This window comes from Monocercomonoides exilis (genome assembly GCF_001643675.1).
Source record: "Monocercomonoides exilis strain PA203 chromosome Unknown scaffold1-2713096, whole genome shotgun sequence".
Classification (NCBI taxonomy): domain Eukaryota; phylum Preaxostyla; order Oxymonadida; family Polymastigidae; genus Monocercomonoides; species Monocercomonoides exilis.
The window spans coordinates 824,243-835,971 of record NW_027150546.1 but is presented as its reverse complement, the minus strand read 5'-3'; the positions used below and the strand labels follow the sequence as shown (position 1 = coordinate 835,971).

The 11,729-nt window shown below is 32.8% G+C and overlaps 1 protein-coding gene across 1 annotated transcript; it reads right to left on the bottom strand.

Annotated features, from left to right (window-relative positions):
* Window positions 1–5,465: 5,465 nt before the first annotated feature.
* Window positions 5,466–6,985, bottom strand: MONOS_14873 (uncharacterized protein; the record flags this gene model as incomplete). The annotated part of the gene is made up of 2 exons (XM_067867711.1): window positions 5,466–6,172; window positions 6,271–6,985. 2 exons carry the CDS (start codon window positions 6,983–6,985, stop codon window positions 5,466–5,468), a joined length of 1,422 nt encoding a protein of 473 aa, XP_067736250.1.
* Window positions 6,986–11,729: the final 4,744 nt, after the last annotated feature.

The window sequence follows — 11,729 nt, the reverse complement described above, 5'->3', positions numbered from 1 at the left end:
CTGTAAAAACAAAAAGATATTAAAAAAGATTAAACAAAGATTTATCGCAAACAATGAGCATTTTTACACATGAGCACTTGTTACAAAGAAAAGAATGATCCTCAAACACTGTTAAGTTCATTTTGTTTTAAATCTTTCTAATTTTTCTGATGAAAGAAAGTTGATTTTGATTTTCTTTTGAAACAAACTCATTGCATATCAACAATTCCAATATCCTCCAGTGATTGTTGTCAGTTGATTTTTAAATAAACAAATATGATAAACTTGACTTTTCTCCATTGCAATATATTATCATAAAATATTCTTTGCTTTTTTATGGAAAGTTTAATTATTTTGGTTTGCAACAATTTATTTGAAAGAAGATTTATTAATATGTCTGAATTTTTTGAAAAGTTCTTTTTGTTTAATTTTCAAATTTAATAAAATTTTCAAATTTTCATCAGTTTTTTGTTCCCACGTTTTAAACTTCTATAAAATGAAAATAAAAACATTGTTGAGGTTTTGATATCCAATTAAGGAAAGTTTAATCCGTGGGAACAGAAATTTGATAGAAATATAACATTTTTTCTTTATTTGAAAATTAAACAAAAGGAACTTTTCAAAAAAATTCACCCATATTGATATCATATGTTTCAAAAATAAAATTAAATTGAAAAAAATTAATTATTGTTCAAAAAATATATAACGTTTACACATTTCTCGAAACATTTTTTTGATTAATGTTTGCAACCCACTTTTCATATTTTATTAATTGTTTTGAGTATATAAGGAAAAGTCAGTAGTCAGAAATTAAGATCAAATTACAATACCTAATCTCTGATGGGGGGAGATGGGGGGGTTAGCTCCTCCATCTCTGATTAGTGCCTCCCATGAGAAGATTAGGTAATAGCAAGGGGTATCACAAAGTTAGAATTTGATCGAAATTTTTTTAAAATTTTTTTTTTTCATTTCAAAAAAAAAATTTTCCAAAAGAATTGAAATGAGATCATTACCAGAATTTTTTTTGAAAAGTGTGTAGCAGAAAATAAAAAACAACAAGGATTAGAGAAAATCAGATGTTTGATGAGACACTTTAAATATCCCCACATTGAAAGTCGATTGGAACGTGAAACAACAACTTTTGCAAATGTAAAAGCTCTGGTTGCAGATACTGCAAACATGAAAGAATTTACTCGCTCGGCAATTGATGGGGTAGTTACAGCTGTAATAAAAGGAAGGAAGGCAGGGAAAAATGGAAGACCAGAATTATTCAATCAGGAAGAAGAGGAAACTATATTTGGAGTGCTTAAAATCGAATGTGAAAGTGGGACAAGTTACAATGCTGCGCAAATGAGGAAATTAGTTTGTCACAATTTTTAATTTGTTGTATTTATCTATTTTTTGTATATTCAGATGAACACTGTTATCAATGATAGGAAAAAAGACGACTTCGATGAAGAAGATGAAGAAGTGAACATTTCAAAAGCATATCCTTATCAATACTCCAAAAACATCCTGAGCTTAAGGCTTCACACCATCGATACTTCGACATCCAAAGGCTCTCCGCATCAAATCAACAAATCCTTCTTCCATTTTTCACTCTTCTACAAAACCTTCATGATCCGCATCACTATTCTAACTCTCTCATCTTTAATATTGATGAATCCTCTCTTCGACTCTCTGATTCTTTCTCGACTCTTGTTTTCCATCCTTCAGGCATGCCAGCTGGTTTCTCCAAAACACCAATGAATATGTCAAATGCAACTTTCGTCGTTGCAGCTGCAGCTGATGGCTTCTCCTTAAAAAGAGTCGTTCTGTGGCCTTGTCACAAATTACCTGATGAACTGCGCCTTGTTCTGAGTTCGCAGTTGGATGCTTGGGGTGAAAATGAAGGCTGGATAACTGAAGCGCTATTTTTCAAATATGCTGAAGAAGTGTTGCTGCCAGGGATCACACAAAGAAGAGAAACTTTGAAGAAAAGAGAAGAATGGTGCATTCTCCTTCTTGATTCCCATTCTTCGAGAGCACAGCCAGACTTCTGGAAGAGGTTTGCTGATTTTTCAATAAATGTTGTAACTTTCGTTCCCCACACCACTCACATCGCACAGCCGTTGGATCGTGGCGTATTCGCTGTTTTTAAAAAAACAATTTATTTAAATTTTGAAGCACCTTCTTCTTTTACTGTTATTTTGCGACGAAGAGCGCTAGCTGATGTGCTTCCACAAGCTTTGCAAACTTCTTTGTTGCCTTCAACAATAAAATCATCATTTGCGAAGAGCAGAGTACTGTCACATCAGCGGCATGAAGCGTTAGTGAAACTTCAAAAAGAGCCTTCTATTACTCTGAAGTTAGAACATAAATGTTTGATTATTTTGGAAAATTAATTACCGATGAAGAATTTCAATTAGAATGGAAAAAAATAAAAGGACGAAAGAAAAGAGTCAAAAAATATAGAAAAAGAGAATGAAGAAACTGAAAATACTTCGTTTAAAGTTGAATAACAGAAAAAAAGAAAATTCAACCCATTGAAAATTTTAAATGATGATTTTTCTGATGATGAAAAAATAGAAAGAAATACTCGAAAAATAACGAAACGAGAGCTTGCAGATTATAATATTTATTATTTTTATTTAAAAACGAAATCAATATACAAAACACAAAAATAAATTCATTTATTTTTTGTTCGGATTTTCAAAAAAATATTCGGGTTTATAAATCACCCTAATTGCAAAAATATTTTGTAGATTTTATCATTATCTTTGTTGACATTTGGAATGTTTCAAAGCCTTTCAAAACATTTGAAGTGGAGTGTTATAAGCTTCATTTGCTTAGCAATTCACGAGACAATACATATTTTCGTCAAACAAATGAAACAGAAAACTGATTGAAAAGTTTGAAAAATGGACGTTAATATCTTCATATCTTCTCTCTTCCATCATTTTGAAAACATTTTTTTTCGTTTCTTCGTTTTGTTTCATCGTCTTTGTTTTCCACTTGAAATTCAATCTTTTGCAAAGTTCTTTGAATGCACCCAAATAATCAGAAATATTTCGGCGACTTTCATTTGATTGAATGATCTGTTCCATAATAACCTCTACAAGCTTCTCCTTTCAAAAGCACTTAAATATCTCTCAATCCTCCGCTGACCATAATTCAAAAGGATTTAACACACCTGAGTCACAAAAAATGAAGTTATCCTTCACCATTCAAATAACTCTAACAATGAAACTTGCGAAATTTAAAAATTCTTCTTCAATCAATCTGCACACTCTCTGGAAGATGTCAATATGAGCAATCATTTATCTAAGACAAACATCTTTGTCATTTCTTCTCTTGTCTTTTCTTTCTTCTTTTCTTTCTTCTTTTCTTTCTTCTTTTCTTTCTTCTTTTCTTTCTTCTTCCAATCCAAACATCCAATTAGTTCTTCCAATTCTCTTGCTCCTTCTCCTTCAAAATGTTGCTCATTAACAAATATTGCTTCCAAATCAAGATAAGAGGAGCATCTGAAAAGCTATAACTCCCAAACAGATTGAAAGGAAAGGCGAGTGAGATTGAGATGTTCTTGAATGCATTGGAGTATCTCTTTAATCTCGTTGAGGAAAAGTTCTTGTTCGATGAACTTGTTTGAAATATGGAAATATCAATAATATCAAAAACAAAATTGAAACTCCCAAACAAAAAAATGGTCAACTGCATTCAACGTCAGCAAAGCCATATCCACTTCTTTCTGAACTTCCTCGCTTCCCTCCTTGTACAAAGCAACCTTAATAATGCAAAACATGCGAATTAAAGTCAACTCCGATGGGAAGAATCGATAAAGAAAAATGCAGAATTTACAAAGATAAACGAGTGAATTTTCGTTCTTTGTTTTATTTTTCTGTTCTTCAAAAATTATCATTTCGAATTTTCTGTTTATCATTAAAAAATAATTGTGATTATTCGAGGAGTTCATTGTTTTTTATTATATCCAAAGCGCTTCAACAACACAGTTGCAGCTTTTGTCGTCAGTTTCTTTTCTTCAATCATTCTGTGAATATAATTGAACAGGTCTCCTGTTAAAACAAATTCGAATTGTTTTTTATCCATCCGTTCAATCATTCGATCCATCTCTCAAATCTTCTTTCTTTGTTCGTCATTATCGTAGTATTCCAGTTCAGAAAACAATACTTTAACAATGAAAAAGAAAATAATAAAATCTTTAGTTCTAAATGAAATCAAACATATTAACCATTGAAGTTGTTAAAAGATGTTTTCTCCTTCATTTTTTCACAGTGATTCCAATGAAGCAACAGTATTTTTCTCATTCATGAAGAAACAGAATCACAGCAAGAGAAAGAAAAAAACATCAAAATCAACTAACAAATCAGTTAAAAACATCGTTCAAACCATCCTTTTTTTTTGATATATTTGAAAGATATTTTTTTTACTGAACAAAGCTTAAAATTGTTTCGAAAATGGAAATGGAAGATCTGAGGAAAGAAATTTCAAAAAATCGAAATGCTTTCAACAAAATGATTACCTTACAAGGCATAAGTGTATATATGGCACATTCCCAATACTTGGATATTCTTTAAAACATTGTGATAAATAAAAATTTGATTTAATAATAAAACATTTGTATTAACAAGAATTTTGAAATTCTTTTTGATCCTTGAGAAAAATCTATTTTAAAAAATCACCCATTAACATTGGTATTTTTCTAAAATTCAAATAAAAATAGATAATTTCAAAATAAAAACCAGATGCAAGGTCGTTAATTATTATACGCTCTAACTTTATTTATGATTTTTTAAAAAATAAAACATTTTAAAAATAAATTATAAAATTTAAATATTTTGATCAACCCCACAAAATAATTTTGATTTTCCAATTTTGATAAATTAGCTTTTATGCATTATTTACCTTGCAACGGTTAAAGATCCATGCTTCATCTTAATAGAATTCATCAATTCTCTCACGTGAAGATAAGTTTAAGTTGTTTTTGCTTTGTCAACTTTCATCTTGATAGTTAGAATTTCAAATGATATTTTTGCATTTATTAATTAAATTTTAATTTGCAAAAACAATGTTGAATGCTTAATAATGATAATAATGATTTAACTGCAGTTTTAACTTCTAAAGTTCGTTCGATATGTTTTGATTAATTCATTTTCAATTTATTGCTTTTTTCAGCAAAATATGAAAGATAATAGTATTTTTTGTACATAACAAGTAACTTTTCATATTTATATAGCTTTTTTATGTATAAAAAAAATTGATTTGAAATAATATAACTTTTAAACAGAATTTTAAATTGATTATTTAAAATGTGAAAATATTTTCTTTTTCTCAGAATTCAAAGAAATAATTTCATTGAGAATATATAAAGCGCTTTCTTTTAATGCATTTTTATTCATTTGGATGCTTCAATTGGAACAGCGCATTAAAATCACAACAAAATTTATGTGAATTTAGTGATATCTGAAAGCACAGTCAACTTTATTTCCTCATTCAAAAATAACATCATTCTTCTTCTCTGCCTCTATCTCTGCTCTCCTCCACTGCTCCTCAAGTGACATCTTCATCGTCACCATCTCAATCAGCTTCGGATCCTTTTTCACTGTGTCATTCACAATCTCTTGCAACACCTCTGTCCTTCTCTTCAACTTCTTCCATCGAACAATAAATGCAACAGCAATGATTAGAACAATCAAAAACAAATTCGCAAATATCACTGCAAATATCACCTCCCATGATGTTTTTCCTTCTTCATCTCCCTCGACAATCCTTTCTTCTCCATTAACTTTGGGTTCACTTCGATTCTTCAGAATGAAAGTATCAGTGACCAATGGCTTATTCGAATCCCCAAACATAATGCTCACTCTCACTTCTGCTTCATCTTCCGCCTCACTCATCCTCTCCTTTTGCATCCTCCATTCTGCTGCAGTCTCTGACACACATCCACTTTCACCAAATCCATATTTTTCAATCTGTTTTTCTTCTCCAATTTGCTTCACAACCATAAATGACAAGTTGCATGGCAGCAGCTCCTTCCCTTTGAACACAATCTCCAATTCTTCTCCCACTTCCTTTGCTTCAACACTCTCCAACACTGGAACGAAGAATGGGGATGCTCTTTCAGAAATAATTCCTTCAAAATTGCATCCTTCATTCAGAATCCAAAGTGATGTATTTGGTAAAACCCCATCACCTACTTTCAAGCTGGAAATGGTCAATGAGGCAGAATCAGAACAAATAATGTTTCTTCTGACTGATGTGTAATTCTCAATCCAAGGATAGTTATTCACAAACTCCCGTTTTCAATCATCACAGATCTTCCACTCACTGTCATCCCTCCCTTTGAGGAGTTGCAGATTGTTGTGTCTTTCATCACCACAGAACTCTTCGAGATGTCAACAACTGATCGATTCAATTTGCAGATTTTATTTTTCGCTTCATTAAACACTTTGCTGGATAACCTTCTTTGTGCTTCTTTTGAATCGCACTTGCTTGAATTCCCATCCAAAAGGCAGCTGTTCATCATTGAGTCTGAATTGTATCCCAAAGAGATGAATATCCCTCTTGCATTGCCTTGCGCTGAATTTTTGATCGAGTAATTGTTAAGTATCATTGGGCTTCTCACTCCAGAGCACGACAGCAAAGAAAGTCCTCTTTTTGAGGTGGTTTCATTCGCCAATTCGAGATGAATCGCAGAGATTTCTAAATTTCCTGTGACATCAATGAACGGATCACTGTTTGCCAAGTTGCAGAATTCACAAGAAGAAACAACAAATTGGTAAGGCGATGCAACACATATGGTTGCCACAGAAAGTGAAAAATCTTCCACGTAGAACCCAGCCAGAACATATCTCCCTATGGCAATCCGAATAATGTGTAACCTTATTTGTGCATTCCCACGAGTTTCAACAGGTTCAGTGTGCTTTGATCGGTACGAGCAGTTATCCGTTTCCATCGATCCGCTGTCTGGCTCAACCAGTTCAATGTGAAAAGATGTAAAATTCCACATCAAACACAAACCTCACTCTTGAACGTACCACAGTGTTTGATTCAACTTTAACGCTCGCCACTTTAAATTTGATCCTCAATTCCGCTTCAACTTCACACAAAAATCTGCTCTTCGAACTCAAACTCATCTCCCTCAGACCCTTCTCTTCTTCCATCACACTCTCTTCAACAATATGAAACAAATAAATCAGTTGTGAAGTCAAATGCATCAGTCCATGTTCAATTGAATCACATAGAAGTGCGTTTGCCCTGCATTACCTTTCATTCGATCCATCCATACTGCTCATAATGATTGTGTCACTCTGATGGACGGTTATAAATCCAATAAGTTTTTTATCATTTGGTTAATAACAGGAATTTCTTCCATATATTGCATTCTGGCGAGTATAACATTCCTCTCGAAGATCAAACCGAAAGTGACACTCACTTATCTGTGATGAGAAGTTGAAGCAGTTTACCAAAAAATCATTTCCAGCTTTTATCGTGATTATTCTGAATTCATTGAATCAGATGTAAATTTTAATTTCATAATCTCCTATGTAACAAAAATTCACTCCATCTCTAATTTCTTTGATGATGAAGTTTTTTCTATAGCTTTCTTGTTGCATTTGATAATCAACATTGATTCAGTAAAAAAACATATGATTAACTTTTCATTTAGTAAAAATTATATTAAATAAATGAAAAGAAAATGATAATCACACTTCACGAGCCTCATCAGCGTTTCTTAATTCAAGATCATCATGGCATAACATTAATATCCTCTAACTGCACAAATATAATCATCTTAAAAATCATAAACAAAATTCATAAAGATTTGAATGATATATTGATAATTATTCATCACACACTTTAAAACTATATTTATATATATGATTTGTTATATGTTCGCAAACGAGGGTTCAATTCTTGATGAAAGAAAGCAAATTTTAATTTTTAGGTTATTCAAAATATAATTGTGTGATTGATCAAAATATTTAAATTTTATAATTTATTTTTAAAATGTTTTATTTTTTAAAAAATCATAAATAAAGTTAGAGCGTATAATAATTAACGACCTTGCATCTGGTTTTTATTTTGAAATTATCTATTTTTATTTGAATTTTAGAAAAATACCAATGTTAATGGGTGATTTTTTAAAATAGATTTTTCTCAAGGATCAAAAAGAATTTCAAAATTCTTGTTAATACAAATGTTTTATTATTAAATCAAATTTTTATTTATCACAATGTTTTAAAGAATATCCAAGTATTGGGAATGTGCCATATATACACCTATGCCCCTTACAAATAATAGTTTGTTGATAGATCTTTAAAAATTTTATTATTTGTTGCTTATTATATCCAAAACCATTGTATTTTTAAATAAAAACGCAGTGAAACAGGTTTGCTCCGAGATAATGAGTATTGTTCACGATTTATGGGTGGTATAAGTGAGAACTTCGCCCTCCCAAAAATGACGTGGAAAAAAGGGTGAGATGAAAATATAGACAAAAACATGTTAAATAATAAAAAGTATATTATGAATTGTCCTCTTCACTTTACCGCCGACTTCGCCTTTTCGCCTTGGTCACGAAGACCAGAGGGCAGGGGACATTGCCCCTCGGAGCTCACACCTGCAGACTGTGCAGGGATCAGGTGAGGCGAGTATTCTTGTTGGAGCAGAAAGAAAAACCACTCTCGCTTTCGCGAGGCGTGGAAAAGAAAACTGCATGTGATATGCTCTGCCTCCCGCTTCTCTGTTGCATCAGCAGAGCAAACCCTATCATCGCGCACTGTATGGACCGAACTGACTCTTCTGTGTGACGAAGAATCGTTGTCGTGTTGGACAGATAGCTACTGATTACACTTGCTTACTCATTCTATTTGTATATTTCCAGATTCTAGACGTACAGAAATCACTTCGGGCGTTTATTCTTTCTTTCTCTCTTTCTAAATCTCGCCCTTTTTTCTAGTCATCTCCCTACACACTTCTGGCTCCCCCTCGCATCGCGCCGCCTATTGTCTCTCCATCTGCGTTCGTATTATCTCGGAGCAAACCTGTCTCACTGCGTTCTATCAATTCGCAATAGAGCGAATCTACGAACGCAAGGAGCAGGTTTGCTCCTCAATAATGAATCTTGAAAGCCCTTTTGTTGTATTTTTATTTTTATTAAATTTAATATTTATTTATTTATTCATAATGATCTTAAACCATCCTGTCTAGCACGTTATCGTGCGGCGGATGTATAGAGAGCATGCGGATGAAGGTGCGGCACCTGGCTCTACTCCTTTTCTTTCTTGTGGTGTTTCCGAGGCGTTCTCGACCTGAAATTCGTTTCTCTTGAGTTCTTTATCATCTAACATTGACTTCTCACACCATGCTTCATCCGGTTAATGCCCATCTTTTTCAGTGGCGCAGTGTGTTTGCTGCCAGTCAGCTCGCTTGCACTGCTGGGAATTATGAGGGGTGTTCTCCGACACTCGAGTGATCGGAATAAGTTGTGTTGTGATTGAGTTCTTTCTCTTTACTTTCTCTCTTCTCAACTCGGTAAATCTAGTCTCTTTAACTTCTTTCCTTTACTCATATCTTCTTCTCCTCCAACTTCTGAAGAATATTTTGTGCAATCTTTCATCTCTAATTTTCCTTTTTCGATTTTCAAATCCTTCCTTTCTCTATCCTTATCCGAACTCACTTCTTCTCCCGTTTGGGTTCCTTGGCTGCCAGTTGCCTCCTAGATTTATTTTGTATTTTGAACCTGCAAAACGGTGTAATATTCCAGAGCAAATCTTGAACTTGGAGCCCATATCGCGTACGCATTGATTGCTTTCTAACCTACTCTCTCTCATTTTGCTAAGCGCGATATCACTGCATATCTGATTGAGAATGCGGAAAATAAGCATGGTATTTCATTCTCTCTCCGGATAGCCACTAACTATTCATCTATTCTCTGCAAATTTGCAGGTTGATTCTATCTAATATCATCCAACACGAGTTCATCTCTTTAATTCGTAGAAGTCTGATTAATCCATCGTTGGGGTGCTAAAACAACATCGATACGTGTGTAATATAATTATTAATAACTACCTTTATAGTTTCCCCTCCTGATGTCTTTGCATGAACCTGCGTTAGTACAGTATTATTTCAAAATGAAGAACATTCCATTCCCGTTCTCTCCAGCTCTGCTGGTCTTAAAACTCTAAACATCAATATGAGGATGAGGTTTCTCCTCTGGAATGCTTGTATATCTGTTGAGTTGGCACATTTTTTTCAAAATCATCCTTTTTTTCGGTCCTTCATTAAATATTACCCATGTTAAATAAATATTATCAAATATTGTTCTTTGATAAATGTTTGACTTTTCTAATAATTTTTTCTTATGGAAAACCACAAAAATCCACTTTTCTATTTCTTCATTCATTAGTATATTAGTAATTTTTTCAAAACAAAAAAATAAAACTCAAACAATATTTTATCGAATAACAACTTGTTTTTCAAAAGAGCCAAACAATTAATTTCTACAAAAAATTGAAAAAATAGTAAAAAATTAGAAACGTTAACAGTACTGCTAAAGAACTCAAAAAAAATGAATGAAATTTGTTTTATTTCAAAAATTGTTTCAAGAGCGTCTGCCCTGGGAGGCTGATTCTGGACCCAAAGCCTTCAAGGGACTGTGCTGGACCGGTCACAGCACAGTTCCAGGAAGGAATCAGCCTAGCCCTCTTGTTTTTGCACAAGCGCAAAAGAGGGTACTTAGAATTTATTGTTTTCACAATAATTCAAAGCTTGAGCAACAGACAACTCAAGAAGCAAAATTTGAATCAAAACAAATTCAAAAGAATCAATAAAAAGAACAACATTATTATGAAATAATTTATTTAAAAATCTGATTGTCCAGTTTTTTTCTGTTCTCAAACAACCTTAAGGTATTGTTTCCCACGCTGTGTTGTTGGCAAGTTTTGTTTCGAGTTTTAAATGTTTTTAAAGGCCTCTCGTCTCTAACTCTTCTTTCTCCGAACTGCATTTTGAATTCTCCTTTCCCGTTGGATGGTGATGCAACTGATCTGAAAACTTCACCTCCACGCTTTTCATAAAATAAATAAGTTTTCATATTTTTCAGTACCATTTTTTTCCAAAGTATTTTGTTTGATGGATTAAACCTATTGTCGATTCAAACAAAAAAATTGATAAAATAAACAAAGAAAAATATTATTACAGAAATCAAAACCGAAACAAGTTATTTCAAACCTTAAAAAATGACGATGCAGCTTTTCACTTCCATCAACAGAATTTCTTTTGAATGAGGCACAATGAGATGCATTATTTTGAAAGAATGCTATGAGATCATCAACATTTTCTATTACTGTTTCGTCGTCAAGCTCATTTTGAATGCATTTTGATAAATGGCCAAACTCTCCATCACATTCTCATTTTCCGTGGTGTTCGCAGAAAAATGAAAGAGTTGTTTTTTTCCCTTTTGCAAATGAAGAATTGTCTGACAGCAAATAGTGAAGAAGGAAGGAATTTCTAAAGTGGGGGCCTGTGTCGCATATGAAATGAAAAGAATTTTTCTGACTAAACAACTGGTGATTTAACACTTCTTGAAGGCATCCAATTGAAAAGCGATAATCGTGCGATAGAGTGTTTGAAAAAAAGTTGAATATGTGTTTGACCAAGTTGCCTTTCTCATCTTTGATGAATCCAATAACACACAGTTGAGAAACTTCAACTTTTTCATAGAAATCTTTTCTTATTTGATTTTTACG